General features: G+C 50.3%; 1 protein-coding gene across 1 annotated transcript in view; it reads left to right on the forward strand.

Moving 5' to 3' along the window:
- Positions 1–12,661, forward strand: part of RGS6 (regulator of G protein signaling 6) — a 576,458-nt gene extending 563,797 nt beyond the window's left edge. The window contains exon 18 of the mRNA XM_029236167.1: positions 8,599–12,661. Coding sequence (XP_029092000.1) covers positions 8,599–8,765 — 167 coding nt within the window. The 3' untranslated portion in view covers positions 8,766–12,661. The remainder of the gene's footprint in view (positions 1–8,598) is intronic.
- Positions 12,662–14,231: the final 1,570 nt, after the last annotated feature.

Genomic DNA, 14,231 nt, shown 5'->3' on the forward strand with positions numbered 1-14,231 from the left:
TATATTTTCTATTTCTTCCTGGTTCAGTCTCAGAAGGTTGTGCTTTTCTAAGAATTAGTCCATTTCTTCCAGGTTTCCATTTTATTGGCATATAGTTCCTTGTAGTAATCTCTCATGATGTTTGTATTTCTTCAGTGTCGGTTGTGACTTCTCCTTTTTCGTTTCTAATTCTATTGATCTGAGTCTTCTCCCTTTCTTTCTTGATGAGTCTAGCTAATGGTTGATCAGTTTTGTTTATCTTCTCAAAGAACCAGCTTTTAGTTTTATTGATCTTTGCTATCGTTTCCTTCATTTCTTTTTCAATTATTTCTGATCTGATCTTTATGATTTTTTTCCTTCTGCTAACTTTGGGGTTTTTTTGTTCTTCTTTCTCTAATTGCTTTAGGTGTAAGGTTAGGTTGTTTAGTTGAGATGTTTCTTGTTTCTTGAGGTAGGATTGTATTGCTGTAAACTTCCCTTTTAGAACTGCTTTTGCTGCATCCCATAGGTGTTGGGTCATTGTGTTTTCATTGTCATTTGTTTCTAGGTATTTTTTGATTTCCTCTTTGATTTCTTCAGTGGTCTCTTGGTTATTTAGTAGTGTATTGTTTAGCCTCCATGTGTTTGTATTTTTTACAGGTTTTTTCCTGTAATTGATATCTAGTCTTATAGTGTTGTGGTTGGAAAAGATACTTGACATGATTTCAATTTTCTTAAATTTACCAAGCCTTGATTTGTGGCCCAAGGTATGATTTATCCTGGAGAATGTTCCTTCAGCACTTGAGAAGAAAGTGTATTCTGTTGTTTTTGGATGGAATGTCCTATAAATATCAATTAAGTCCATCTTGTTTAATGTGTCATTTAAAGCTTGTGTTTCCTTATTTATTTTCATTTTGCATGATCCATTCATTGGTGAAAGTGAGGTGTTAAAGTCCCCTACTATGATTGTGTTACTGTGGATTTCCCCTTTTATGGCTGCTAGCATTTGCCTTATGTATTGAGATGCTCCTATGTTGGGTGCATAAATATTTACAATTGTTACATCTTCTTCTTGGATTGATCCCTTCATCATTATGCAGTGTCCTTCTTTGTCTCCTGTAATAGTCTTTATTTTAAAGTCCATTTTGTCTGATACGAGAATTGCTACTCCAGCTTTCTTTTGATTTCCATTTGCATGGAATATCTTTTTCCATCCCCTCACTTTCAGTCTGTATGTGCCCCTAGGTCTGAGGTAGGTGTCTTGTAGACAGCATATATATGGGTCTTGTGTTTTTATCCATTCAGCCAGTCTATGTCTTTGGTTGGAGGATTTGCTCCATTTACATTTAAGGTAGTTATTGATATGTATGTTCCTATTACCATTTTCCTAATTGTATTGGGTTTGTTATTGTAGGTCTTTTCCTTCTCTTGTGTTTCTGGCCTAGAGAAGTTCCTTTAGCATTTGTTGTAAAGCTGGTTGGTTGTGCTGAATTCTCTTAGCGTTTGCTTATCTGTAACGGTTTTAATTTCTCTATCGAATCTGAATAAGATCCCTGCTGGGTAGAGTAATCTTTTTTTAAAAAAATTTATTTATTTATTTATTTATTTATTTATTTATTTTTGGCTGCGTTGTGTCTTCGTTGCTGTGAACGGGTTTTCTTTAGTTGTGGCAAGCGGGGGCTACTCTTCATTGCGGTGCGTGGGCTTCTCGTTGCAGTGGCTTCTCTTGTTGTGGAGCATGGGCTCTAGGCGTGCGGGTTTCAGTAGTTGTGGCTCACAGGCTCAGTAGTTGTGGCACACGGACGTAGCTGCTCTGTGTCATGTGGGACCTTCCTGGACCAGGGCTCGGGCCCAAAACCCCTGCACTGGCAGGTGGATTCTTAACCACTGCATCACCAGGGAAGCCCTGGGTAGAGTAATCTTGGTGTAGTTTTTTCCCTTTCATCACTTGAAATATGTCCTGCCACTCCTTTCTGGCTTGCAGAGTTTCTGCTGAAAGATCAGCTGTTAACCTTATGGGGATTCCTTTGTGTGTTATTTGTTGCTTTCCCCTTGCTGCTTTTAATATTTTTTCTTTGTATTTAATTTTGATAGTTTGATTAATATGTGTCTTGGCATGTTTCTGCTTGGATTTATCCTGTATGGGACTCTCTGCGCTTCCTGGGCTTGATTATTTCCTTTCCCATATTAAGGAAGTTTTCAACTATAATCTCTTCAAATGTTTTCTCAGTCCCTTTCTTTTTCTCTTCTTCTTCTGGGACCCCTATAATTTGAATGTTGGTGAGTTTAATGTTGTCCCAGAGGTCTCTGAGACTGTCCTAAATTCTTTTCATTCTTTTATCTTTATTCTGCTCTGCGGTAGTTATTTCCACTATTTTGTCTTCCAGGTCACTTATCTGTTCTTCTGGCTCAGTTATTCTGCTCTTGATTCCTTCTAGAGAATTTTTAATTTCATTTATTGTGTTGCTCATCGTTATTTGTTTGCTCTTTAGTTCTTCTAGGTCCTTGTTAAACGTTTCTTGTATTTTCTCCATTCTACTTCCAAGATTTTGGATCATCTTTACTATCATTACTCTGAATTCTTTTTCAGGTAGACTGCCTATTTCCTCTTCATTTGTTTGGTCTGGTGGGTTTTTACCTTGCTCCTTCATCTGCTGTGTATTTCTCTGTCTTCTCATTTTCCTTGACTTACTGTGTTTGGGGTCTCCTTTTTGTAGGCTGCAGGTTCATACTTCCTGTTGTTTTTGGTGCCTGCCCCCAGTGGATAAGGTTGGTTCAGTGAGTTGTGTAGGCTTCCTGTTGGAGGGGACTGGTACCCGTGTTCTGATGGATGAGGCTGGATCTTGTCTTTCTGGTGGGCAGGACTGTGTCCGGTGGTGTGTTTTTGGGGTGTCTGTGAACTTAGTATGATTTTAGGCAGCCTCTCTGCTATGGGTGGGGTTGTGTTCCTGTCTTGCTAGTTGTTTGGCATGGGGTGTCCAGCACTGTAGCTTGCCGGTCATTGAGTGGAGCTGGGTCTTAGCATTGAGACGGAGATCTCTGGGAGAGCTCTTGCCGATTGATATTACGTGGAGCTGGGAGGTCTCTGGTGGACCAATGTCCTGAACTCGGCTCTCCCACCTCAGAGGCTCAGGCCTGACACCCGGCTGGAGCACCAAGACCATGTCAGCCTCTCAGCTCTACCCGGGGGTGACCTCGGAGAGCGTCCTGCATCCCTTGCTGCCTACCCGGACTCCGGGGCGCCACCCACAGCCGAGTCACCAGCCCGGCTGCGTCTCAGATGTCTGTGGTATCCTATTTTTAAAAAGTCAAATAAAGAGAATATTTCAATACCAAATAAAATGCCCTTCAGCTCCTGAGAGAGATCAGAAAGCTTGGCAAGGACCCAGGAGTAATACAGACCTCAGGAATGGATCTTGTCACAGGGCACCCCCCCCCACCCCCTTCCCCTTCCCTGAAGCGTGACAAAGCCGGAAGCACCCTCTGCTTCCTGGATGCTGCTCCAGCCTAGGTCTGCCCTGGATCAGCCATGTGTAACCATTGCCTAGTTCCCGTCTCATCTGCCCATCTTGCTGATGATGAAAGAGGAGAGTTGCAGTGTTTTCAAATTATTCTCTATCAAGTATGGGTTTTCCTACCATCCCCTGCCAGAGCTTCTAACCCTCTAAACTACCCCAAGCAAATGGCACTCTCTCTCCAATTTTAAACATCGTTGAGAAAGGAGATGCCACAGAATACCTTACACTTCCTTTTGAAATCATCCCTTTTGCTTTGCTCAGTGGAGAAGGCGGCACCAGGGGGACCAACCTCCAGGAAAGTCACGCGATGATGTCAGGCAGTCCTGACTTGGCTGGAATCCCTGGCTCCTCCCCCTCCCAACAAACCCAAGCTGGGACCTTTCCTTTCTCCCTGGCTCTTAGGGCTGACGGCTCTCCCGTCAAGTCCCCTACAGGCCTGTGAGTTCACACACACTCATCATTTATGAACCTGAGCATCGTCTACTCATAGGTAACTTTCAGCCTCCTTGAAAGGACAGCTTCTCTCTGGGACCTCCCACTTCTTGCCTGCTGAGGTCACCTGGTGAGCCCTATTCAGCAAAACACCGATTTTCATTAGCAGGGATGAAAAATGCCTGTGTGTCACCACAAGGTGATCCGTTTGGATCTATGGAGACTAGAAATCATGTTCCAAATTAGTTCTGTTGCAAGTTCTAGTTCCCCTAGCAGAGGAATCTGGGTTTCTCCTATACTGGAGGGGGAAGCTTTGAATTTAGCCAAAAGGCAAAGTTGCTGGGACAGCAGCTGAAAAAGAGTAAGGGGTGGGACATTTCAAAGCAGAGATGTGATAGCTGGATTTTTTTCTAATCTTTTTTTATCTTCTGAAACATAATTACACATGGCAAAATGAATAGATCTGAAATGTATGGTTCAACGAATCTGACGAATGTATGCACCAGTGTAACCTACACCCATCACCCTATAAAGTTCCCTTATGCCCCTTCCCAGTCAATTCCATCTCTCTCCCCTAGAGACAACCACGGTTGATTTCCATCCCCCTCATAGCATGTGTTTAGACTTAGTGGACTTGAGATCTGTAACTTTGGTCTTAGGTCATCTGAGCAAATTAGCAAGAAAATCCCATCAGCAGCTCAGATGTCTCTACCTTCTTAGAGTTGAAAAAGGTCCTGCCTGAGCCACTAGTGCTTGGCTCCGCTGCCCCCAGTATGCCATGTGACCCCCAGGGCTACTCTCTGAGCCACAGCCCTTCTCTCAGCCAAAGAGGTTAGCGTCAGTCTCTCAGGTAAGTGAGTGGCGAAAGCTCTTGGTAACCCGGATGGTGCATGCTTTGTTGATTAATATCTGGAAGTGCGATGCACAGAGCCACAGCATGTCAAGCAGCATGTCGATTTTTCCTGAAGCACCTCACAAAAGGGAGCCATTCCTTTTGTGCACTTCCTTTTAGAAACAAAGGATTCCGTGACCACCTTCTTCCAGGCTTCTAGCCATCAGGATGGCTGCAGAGCTGAAATGATTAGTCAGGGTGGAGGGTGGGAATTGAACGTGTGGGTGTTTGTGAACCCAGCACTGAGCCTGCGGTCCATGAAATTGAAGGATCACAAATTCTATTGGATTAAACTTGGCCAAATGTCTCGAAGGTGAAAAGTACTTTGTCTGAATGCAAAGCTTTGCTGTCTCTGGAATGTACCTTCTGCAGCTCAGTTCTTAATCACTGTATATTTTTTCACTTGGACAAAGGCTGCCTGCTAATAGCATTTTCAACCACCTTCAGCTGCTTCGCTCAGCTACGCCAAGGCCTCAGGCTGAGCTGGCTACAGTTTCCTGGCACCATGATCTGTTCCCAACTGACCAGCATTGAGGAACAGCACACATTCACACCCTGAAAACATTCCTTTCCCTGTAACTAAGCAAGATGCCAGGCAAAGGCAGAATTACCACTCCCCTTCCTAAGTGTCTCCTGCAGAACCGTCCAAACTGGAGGCGAGGATGGGGGTGAAGAGGAGGAAGGAAAGACCCCTAGAAGGTTCGGGGTGGGAGCTCCCCTCTCTGTGCGCAGAGCAGTAGCTAGGAGCTCGCAGCAAGCCCCTAGCGGCATACACCCTGGGGCAGCTCATCTCTGAACACCGGTAGCCTCTGCTGTCAGGTTTCACTTTGATCCCTGAAAACTGTAAGAGCCTCAGCTCTTCAGAAGTGAGGCAGCTGCAGAGCCAGTGTGTTTGCAGGATGTCTTCCCCAAAGCCCGAGGCCAGCATCTAGCCTTGCCTGCACCCTGCATGAGTAACCACCTTCCAGCCTCACCCACGAGGTCACTGCCTAGTGAACAGATTGCGGCTGGGCTGAGCTGTCCCCTGAGCCGACCTGAGCCATCATGACCTCCTTTAGCAGCAGAACTGGCATTTGGTAAATGTGTGAGGGCAGGAGCGGGAGAGGGAGACAGAAATGCCAAGGAGTACCACCTGGACGGCTTCGAGGTTGGGAACAGTCTCAGGGTGTGTTCTCCCCCAGGGCTGTCAGCTGCAGCCCCGCCCCCAACTGTGAAGCGCTGCAAGCAGCTGGGGGAGGGGAGGGGAAGGATTGATGGGCTGGCCACAGGTCTTTGCAGTCTGAGCTGTGAGGCTGAGCTCTGGGACTTAGGCAGGAAGAGATTAATTAACGCCTCCCAGCCCAGCCCGCTCTACAGAACTGGGAGGTGTGGAGGGTAGGGATCCTCAGGGCCAAATCCACCTAAAACAGACAGACACACAATCATCCAGAAACAGAACCTCTAACCTCCCTCAACCACAGCCCCTTCTCCAGCCAAAATGACCTCACTAATGAGAATGAAGCTGTGATGAGGGTTTGGATGCCTGGTAAACCTCACCCTCTTTGTCTCTGGGCTTTTAACATCTGCGCTGGCAACGGACTGTTATTTAGAAGCTTCAGTGATTCCTTTTTTTCACACCCGCCAGCTAAATCAGAGCCCCAAATGCCATTGTAGGGCAAACCTGGAAATATATTTGGATACACCATGTGTAATTTGTGGCCCTGGTAGAGGAGGGATGGAAGAAGGGGGGAGGAGCTGGTATTTGGTGTGTGGTTTCCACAGCAGTAAGCAGTACCCAGGAGGAAAGCAGCATTCCTTGGTGCCTTTCACGTGAGCAGGGATGGAAAAGGGTGAAAGGAGCTGGGGGAGGTTTGGTAGAGCCCGCGTACCAGGAGGCCCCTAGACTCATCAGGTCCACATTTCCCCGTGCTTCCTGCCTTCAGGACTGCATGGAGAAGGCCCGTTCCCAGGTCCACCACCTGGATGACAAATGCCTACGGCTCCGTGTAAGAAAGGGCAGTCAAGGAAAAGTCCCGGCTCCATGTGTGCTTTAGAACCAGGCCCGGAGGGAGTCCTCAGCCGTCAGCCTCTGCTATCTGTGAGCTACTGTTGTACCTAACTCACTCCACACAGAGGAGTAGCCATCCTGCTTTTAGTGACTTGCAAAGACTGGCACTTGAAACCCTCTAGGATTAAAAAAAAAAATCTGATTAAAAAATTCGTAGCCCAGTATAAATGTATCCAGCCGCAGGCTAAGTTTAGTGTATCTGAAGATTCAGATAAGGTTGCTGCTGGGGAGATTGTGTGTGTGTGTGTGTGTGTGTGTCTGTAGGGAAGAAAGAAATGAAAAGTTTTGTCTCACTAGCAAACATGAGGCATGAAAGGGGAAAAACAGAGCAAAGGGGAGGTAGATGCAGACTTCCCAACTGCCCCTGAGAGCATTTGCATTTCTGGACAAGCTCCCATCCCTGCCATCGAATTCTCAAAGTCAAGCTGGCACGTCCCTCCGTGGAGAGCTAAGCCAGATGACATATTGTCCTGCATCCAGCAAACTCACAGCCCATGTTGTTCGTTTGTTGGAAATGCCCATTATCCATCAATTCATCAATCAGCAGGTTTATTGAGTACCCTACCAGGCTTCACAAACCTGATCAATTTTTTTTAATTACATCCAGCGTACATGCAGCCAAGCCCAGTAAACAAGATGAGCCCTCACACCCCACTTGGAAATGAACATGAGGAATTGCTGGCCCTTGAAACCTCACGCTGCCAAACGCTGCAGCCCGTGTTGATGAGCGACCACGTGCTACCCTAGGCAGATGGCGCTGACCCACTGTCAATATTAAGATGGGTTCTGAGTGTTTTCTCAGACACAGTGATCAATCTGCTTGGGTCCAGCCATACTCTCCTCTAGACGCCTGTCCAATGCTATGGATTTCTGAAGAGGGTGAGCAGGGAATGGGTGCAGACTATGGCTATAGGGAAATAAGCAAAGGACTGAGCCTTCCCCATCCTCCTGTTGGTGCCCAGTCCCACATCAGAGGCTCCTCCTGGGCATGTGAGCAACTGGACCTCTATGGCCCATGTACCAGGCCTCACGATAGAGTTCATCCTTTTTGTTTTTGAAAGGACAAGAACGGCTTCATAGTTTGTAAGTGAAGGGCTTGTAAGACTTCCTGATGTGGAATCATCAGAGTCAGCCTCCGGGTACCAGAGATGGGGACCAAGAACATAGGAGTGCATTGCCCTGTGTCCTGCAGCCCAGGCTCCAAGCCTCGGCAGCGCCCCCAGACCTTCCCAGTCCCAGAACAGGTTGTCAGGAAGACCTAAGGAGAGCTCAATCCTGCATTTTAAACAGGATTCCTAGGTCTTCTGCCTTCTTCAGACTAGTTAATATATTAGTTCCCAGTCACCCAGATTCTTAGCCATCATCTATTTGGGTCAACCCACCCCCCCGTGATCTTACTAGTCCCCAGGCCACATTTCCTTCCTCACTTGGATAAAATCAAGTTCAGGGGCAGCCCACAGGCATTAAGAGACACTCTACCTAAAGGTTAAAATGCCTGGTTTGGAGTAAGTAAAATCCCCACGCCCCCAAAAGTGTACCAGCGACACACCCTCACCCCCTAACCTGCCCCCAAAGACCTGGTTGTTCAGTTGTCTGTGGTTAAGGCTCCCAAACCGAGAGATGAAAGGGGTTGGTGAGCTAAGTCGTTTGGCCTCATGGCTCGTGCCAACAATTAATCCACCTGTCTGGCTCTCTGTGTCTGTCCTCTGTGTGTGTGCGCCTGTGGTGCCCCTGTGTCGCTGTCTCTGCAGGGAAAGTCGCTGGCGGGCAAGCGCCTCACCGGCCTGATGCAGTCCTCCTGACAGTGCCCCCCGCAGGGCCCGGGCCCGAGGACCACGCGGGCAGCCGGCCGCGCTCCACATCTGCAGACAGAGCTTCCCTGCGGGGAGATTTGGTCACTGTGAAAGAGAAAGAGTGAGGGCCGTGATGGGCAACGGTGGGGAGACGCGGTGGGTGATCCAGAGGGAGGCCAGAAGGAGAGTCCACGGAGCCTGGGGTCGGCCAGGTAGAGGCCCCTGTTTACAACCCTCTCTTCCTTGTATAGTCGTGTGCCGACACCCCACTCTCTAGGGGTTCCTGGCCCCTAACACGTTCAGGGCAGAGCACCCGGTGGGACTCCTGTTGTGACTGTCAGCTGAGGTTAGATTCTGGCTGTCATCACTCCTCCCGCCGTCCGGGGGATCACGCCTTCCAGCAAACTCAAGAGGACCCCTGGCCCTGAGCACATCCAGTATTACACCCCACCGCCTCTCTGGTGCACCCACGGCACCCCCCTAGTTACACCACTGTGTCCCGACCACCTCCCGCCTCCCGCCTCCCGCATCTCTGCGGCCGCTGCGTGCAAGGACCCGGGGCCAGGCTGCCCTCACGCCATGCGCCCCAATCACATCGTCAGCACTGAGCCATCTCCTGCACTGCAGCACCTCAAGTTCTTCCAACCCCCTCGGAGGCCACCTTTCAAGGAGGTCTCCACAGGCGTTGGCGGCTGCCCTCTAATCCTGCCACACGTCTCGAGGGTCCAACACCAGAGGAAGCACTGGTGTTGATGAAAGAGCTTGTGGTTTAACAGCCGTGAAGGTTCTGACCATCTTTTACATTTTTTATTATCTCGTAATTTATTCTGTTGTGGCCCCTTGCTCCTTGGTGTGTCCCCGCGTGTCTTACTCAAAATAAACGTAGCGATGAACTCGGGGGCCATTGGGATCCTCCCCTCCGGCAGCTCCAGGTGGGAGCTGGGAGGGTCCCAGATGGAGGGGCTGGGCCCCAGGCTGGCAGTCCCAGGCGTGGCTGGGCCCCGGTGGCCAGGTCTCGGTTGTGTCTGAAGCTGGGGGGAATCTGTGCCCAGAGGCGAGGCCAGGGCCCAGTGGTCCTCTGACGGCCCAGCAAAGGCTTTGCCCTCCACAATGCCAATCATCACAGGCCAACGCCAGCACAGAGCTCAACCTGCAAATGACCATCCGCCCACCTGGCTGTGAGGGAGTGATACAAGGCACCGAGTCGGGTGCCTGGCGCGTAGTAGGTGTTTTGCAAATGGTAGCTATTAGGCTCATTGTTGTCGCTGTCATCGTTGTGACTCCCATGAGCCCTCCGACAGAGCGGTATAAGCAACGTGCTTTTGAATTCAGACACTCACCCCCGCCTCTACACCTGCTATGACCATCCTCCTTTGATCTATTCTGGCCGGAGGTGAAAAATCTCCCCTGGGAGTGTATAAACAGCAAACACAGAAGCAAAGCAGCAATCACTGGTATTTCTTTACTTGTGTGGGCAACTTCACCAGCTGGTGAGGCTCATAAGCTTGTTTGCAGACGCTGATTCCTGGGTGCTCCCCCAGGACCATCTTTCCAAGCCCACCTTCATGCCCTGTCCCCGGGGCACCAGCTTCCATCCCTCCCAGCGGGGCCACCGAGGGCATGAGGAGTCGTGATTACAGTTGTACCGTGGTGGGTTCTTGACCCCTGCGCCTCAGTTTCCCCCATGGCAGTGTTTGCTCTCCCTTCTCGGTACAGTGGAAATTAGAGACATTATGTTGAGTCCTCGGAGTGCCTCCAAAGGGGAGGCTGTAGACCCAGATTCTGGGCAGACAGTCCCTCCCCCTCATGCCACACAACCTGGGCTCAGAACCTGGCACCTGGCAGACAGCTGGCCACTGCTTGATGAGTAAATGAGTTTGGTGAAGGCTGCTCCCATAGTGTGGGGTCTTCTGACCCCTCCTCTTCTCGTCCCATCCTTTTTTTGTCCCCTTGCTTTTCACACAGACCTCCTGTTTCCGAGCAAAATTCCCGATCATGTCCCTCTGCACCCAGCATTGCCCAGAGGAAGCTCTTCCTGCCAAGGTGCCCAGGCTGTGCTGACGCTGACACACAGGGTAGGTGGGCAAAGGCAGTTCTAGAACAGCAGGTGCCTCTGTGCCCTCAGTTATCGAGAGCAAGTGGCTGGCTGCCTCCTGTCCTTCCTCGTGGCTGCAGCCAGGGCAGGGGTAGTCTCCCTGGCCAGGACTTCTATGTCCCCCTGGCTGCAGCTCCTGAGGCTTGACCCACCTTGGAGGTCCCCAGAAGGCCCACCCAGAGCCAGATGGACTGCAGCCCTGAGATGGAGCAGGCTGAAGGCTTCCAGACACCTTTGGGGACATCCAGCCGGCTCGACAGACATAAGGGCGCTTCAAATGGATTCAAACCCAGAGCAATAACCACCCTCATCCCGCCTCCCAACCAAGGCATGTTCGGTCTTGTGACTGCCGCCACGTACCCCCCAGCAGATCACACCCAGAAATGAGGGGTAGAACAGGATTGCTCCACCCAAGCAGGCTAGTCCAAGGCCAGTCTACCATGCAGACCTTAGAATGCAAGTACATTTGGAAAACTGGTCTTGGCCAGTTCCCCATTGGCCTGGTGGACACAGCCAAAAATTCAGACCAGATTAGACTTTCGAAGGCAATTCTGTAGCAAAATAAACTTTGCTTTTTTGCCCTGTCCTGTCTTAGCTCCCCTGACCGGGCATGGTCTCTGGGTCTGGGATTCTTCCCAATAAGGATGCACAGGGCAAATACCATGTTGGCAGCCCCACAGCCAAAGCATCAGGGCAGTCTTAGAAGTGACCACCCACCCATCAGGGCAGACACACAGGCACCAGGCATTGGGCGTCTGACCGCCATAGACTTTGCCTACATGGGAAGAGTAAAGCTTGTAGGTTGACACATGCGAGTGCCCAGCAGCAGCCAGAGGACCTGACCAGAGCAGCAGGGGCTCTCTGGGCTGGAGACAGGGCTCCTGCCCTTCCAGGAAGGGATATTCTGGGTTGCTGTGCCCCAGGAATGCAGCAGGGTCTAGCCCACCAGAGCAGTCAGCTGCGTCGTGCTCCAGACCAACCCCTGCCACGGGGTCAGGTACAGGCCAGCACCCAGGAGGGACCTCTCATCACTCTGAGTCACTTCTTAGACCAGTGAACACATGGAGACGTGCTCCAGGGGCTTTCCCTGTAGTAAGGTCTCTGCTGTGTTCAAACTACCTCACCAGCAGGGCATGAAGCAGCAGCCTGCCACCCATCCAGCTCCTTGGCTAGTTGTAGAAGTTGTTTTTCTAAAAATGCACCCCTCGCATTATGCTCCAAGTGCATGGGCTTCAAAAACCACCACTAGCAAGCCTTCCCAGAAGCTGGAAAGAATTGAGGGCTGTTGGTCTTTGGGCCTTGCAGAACATATTGAAGGGAGGTGTTCCAGCAAAGTCCAGGAGCTGGAAAGTCCTGAGGGGCAAGGTAACATGCCACCAGCCTCCAAAAGGGCTGTCTGAGCTGAGTATGTAGCAAGGACCATGTGTGGCACGGTCAAAAAGTGGCCAAATGAATCCCCGAGAACTCACCTCAGGACCCTCTGAAGAGAGGTCTGTGTTCATGTAACCATGGCAATGGCAGACGCCAGCAGCCTACTTGTTAGTACCACCCACTGATAAGGCATTCCCTGGGCGCAACCCAGGGGCCATAAAGTAGCAAAGTAGCAAATGTAGCAATAAGGGGCCCAGGGCCGTAAAGGGACAGGGTCCTAATGGCCGGGCCTCAGCCCTCTCCCCCGTCCCAAATGAGGGCTCAGAGCCAGAGGCTGTCAGCTGTCCGAGGAAGGAGGCCCTGCACCGCGCCAAGGGCTCCTGGTCTGTATTCTATGCCCACTCGACGCATGATCACAGACACGTCGGAATGGCCTTCACATACTGCATGTGGTTCTCATTAGTTTATTTTTCTGGAATTTGGGGATTGGACTCCAGAACCAAACATGCTGGTACCATCTAAAAATAAATGACTTGAACCCACTATAATCCAGCTCACTCGGTGTGGCTCCTTGGTTTGGGGGTTTGTTGGGTAGGATTTACCATTAGAAAAAAAAATCTATCACCCATCTCCACTCCCCACTCCCTACACTGCCCCATTACATATACACACACACACACACAAATACACACACCATTACACACACACACACACACACCATTACATACACACACACACAAACACACAGCATTACATACACACACACCATTACATACACACACACACACAAACACACACCATTACACACACACACACACCATTACACACACACACCATTACACACACACACCATTACATACACACACACACACCATTACATACACACACACGCACACACACACACACACAGCCTGTTTCCCCCTCGCTCCTAAGCAGGATGCTGAGCAGCTTGGGAAAGCTCTGGGGTGGGGTATACATCCTGGTTGGTTGGGACAACAGTTTCACCAGAAGGCTGATGCCCCTGACTCTACCAGGGTGTCCTTGGCTGGGTGATGTCTGTGCCCCATTTTCTGTGCTCCACCACAAAGCACAGTGGCCTGGTGTCAGCAGTGGCCAGACACCACTCTGACACTCTTAAATCAAGTCCCAAGATGGAAGTCTGCTACACACAGACGGGGATCTTTATGGGGAGTCTTGGTTTCCTGAGCGACAGACAATCTCATCTTCCAATCATGCCAAAGCAGCGGGACTCTGAGAGCCTGGAAGTCAGGCTGACAAGAGGAGAAAGAGAACAAGGTAAAAAGGCACCACGGTACCGCAATCCTATTAACGATGAGGCCGGCCCCTAGCAGTTTGCTTCAGTGGCAGAAATTCTGCTGCTGGAAGCAAGAGTGAGCTCAGAAGTGTGGGAATGGGTCTTCGGCCACATTTCCATGGGACCCAACTTGCCTCCGAACCCCTGGGCCATCTCCCAGAGCGAGAACTCCTGCCTCACAAGGTCAAGACCAAGATCACACCTGCAGTAGCCGCTGAAGTGTCCGGTCTGTAGCATAGCCCACTGTCAGGTCATGGCCCCACCACAAAAGAGCTGCACTTCCTTGTCCTCCTTGATCATGGCCACCTCCTCCAGGGAGTCTGGAAGTCCTTCTCAGCTGAGCCATCTGGCTTATTTCCAGATCTGTGTTCAGCAAGCTGTCACTGTGCACAAGGTCCCACTGACCACCAAGGACAGACATCTGCTTCAGGTCTGAGGTGGAGGTGGAGATTTGGGGCTGCCCATTAAAGCAGTAAGAGCTCTGCCCACCCACGATTGTCTGACAACCCCCCGAGTGCTTCCTCTCTCCCCACTTCCTCTTGGGGACTTGTGGCCGAAAGGGCATGAGGCTGTCCCTTACCTTGGTGGCAGCTCCCAATCGCTCAGGGCCTCAGATGGATGTCTCCAATCCTCGGACTCTTCCTAGGATGTGACAGCTTCCAGACTCTGTGGCTTGGAGAAACATCCTGGAGGCCCTCTGAAGGGCGTGTCCCCTCCTGGGCCACAGAGCGTGCCTTCCCCCAACCTGCTTTCCCAAGGGTGCTTCTGCCCATGAACTCCTGGCTCTCCTTACTGGGACTTCTGACGCCT

This window comes from Monodon monoceros, unplaced genomic scaffold (assembly GCF_005190385.1).
Source record: "Monodon monoceros isolate NGI ecotype Baffin Bay Population unplaced genomic scaffold, NGI_Narwhal_1 Super_Scaffold_21, whole genome shotgun sequence".
In the NCBI taxonomy this organism is placed as follows: Eukaryota; Metazoa; Chordata; class Mammalia; order Artiodactyla; family Monodontidae; genus Monodon; species Monodon monoceros.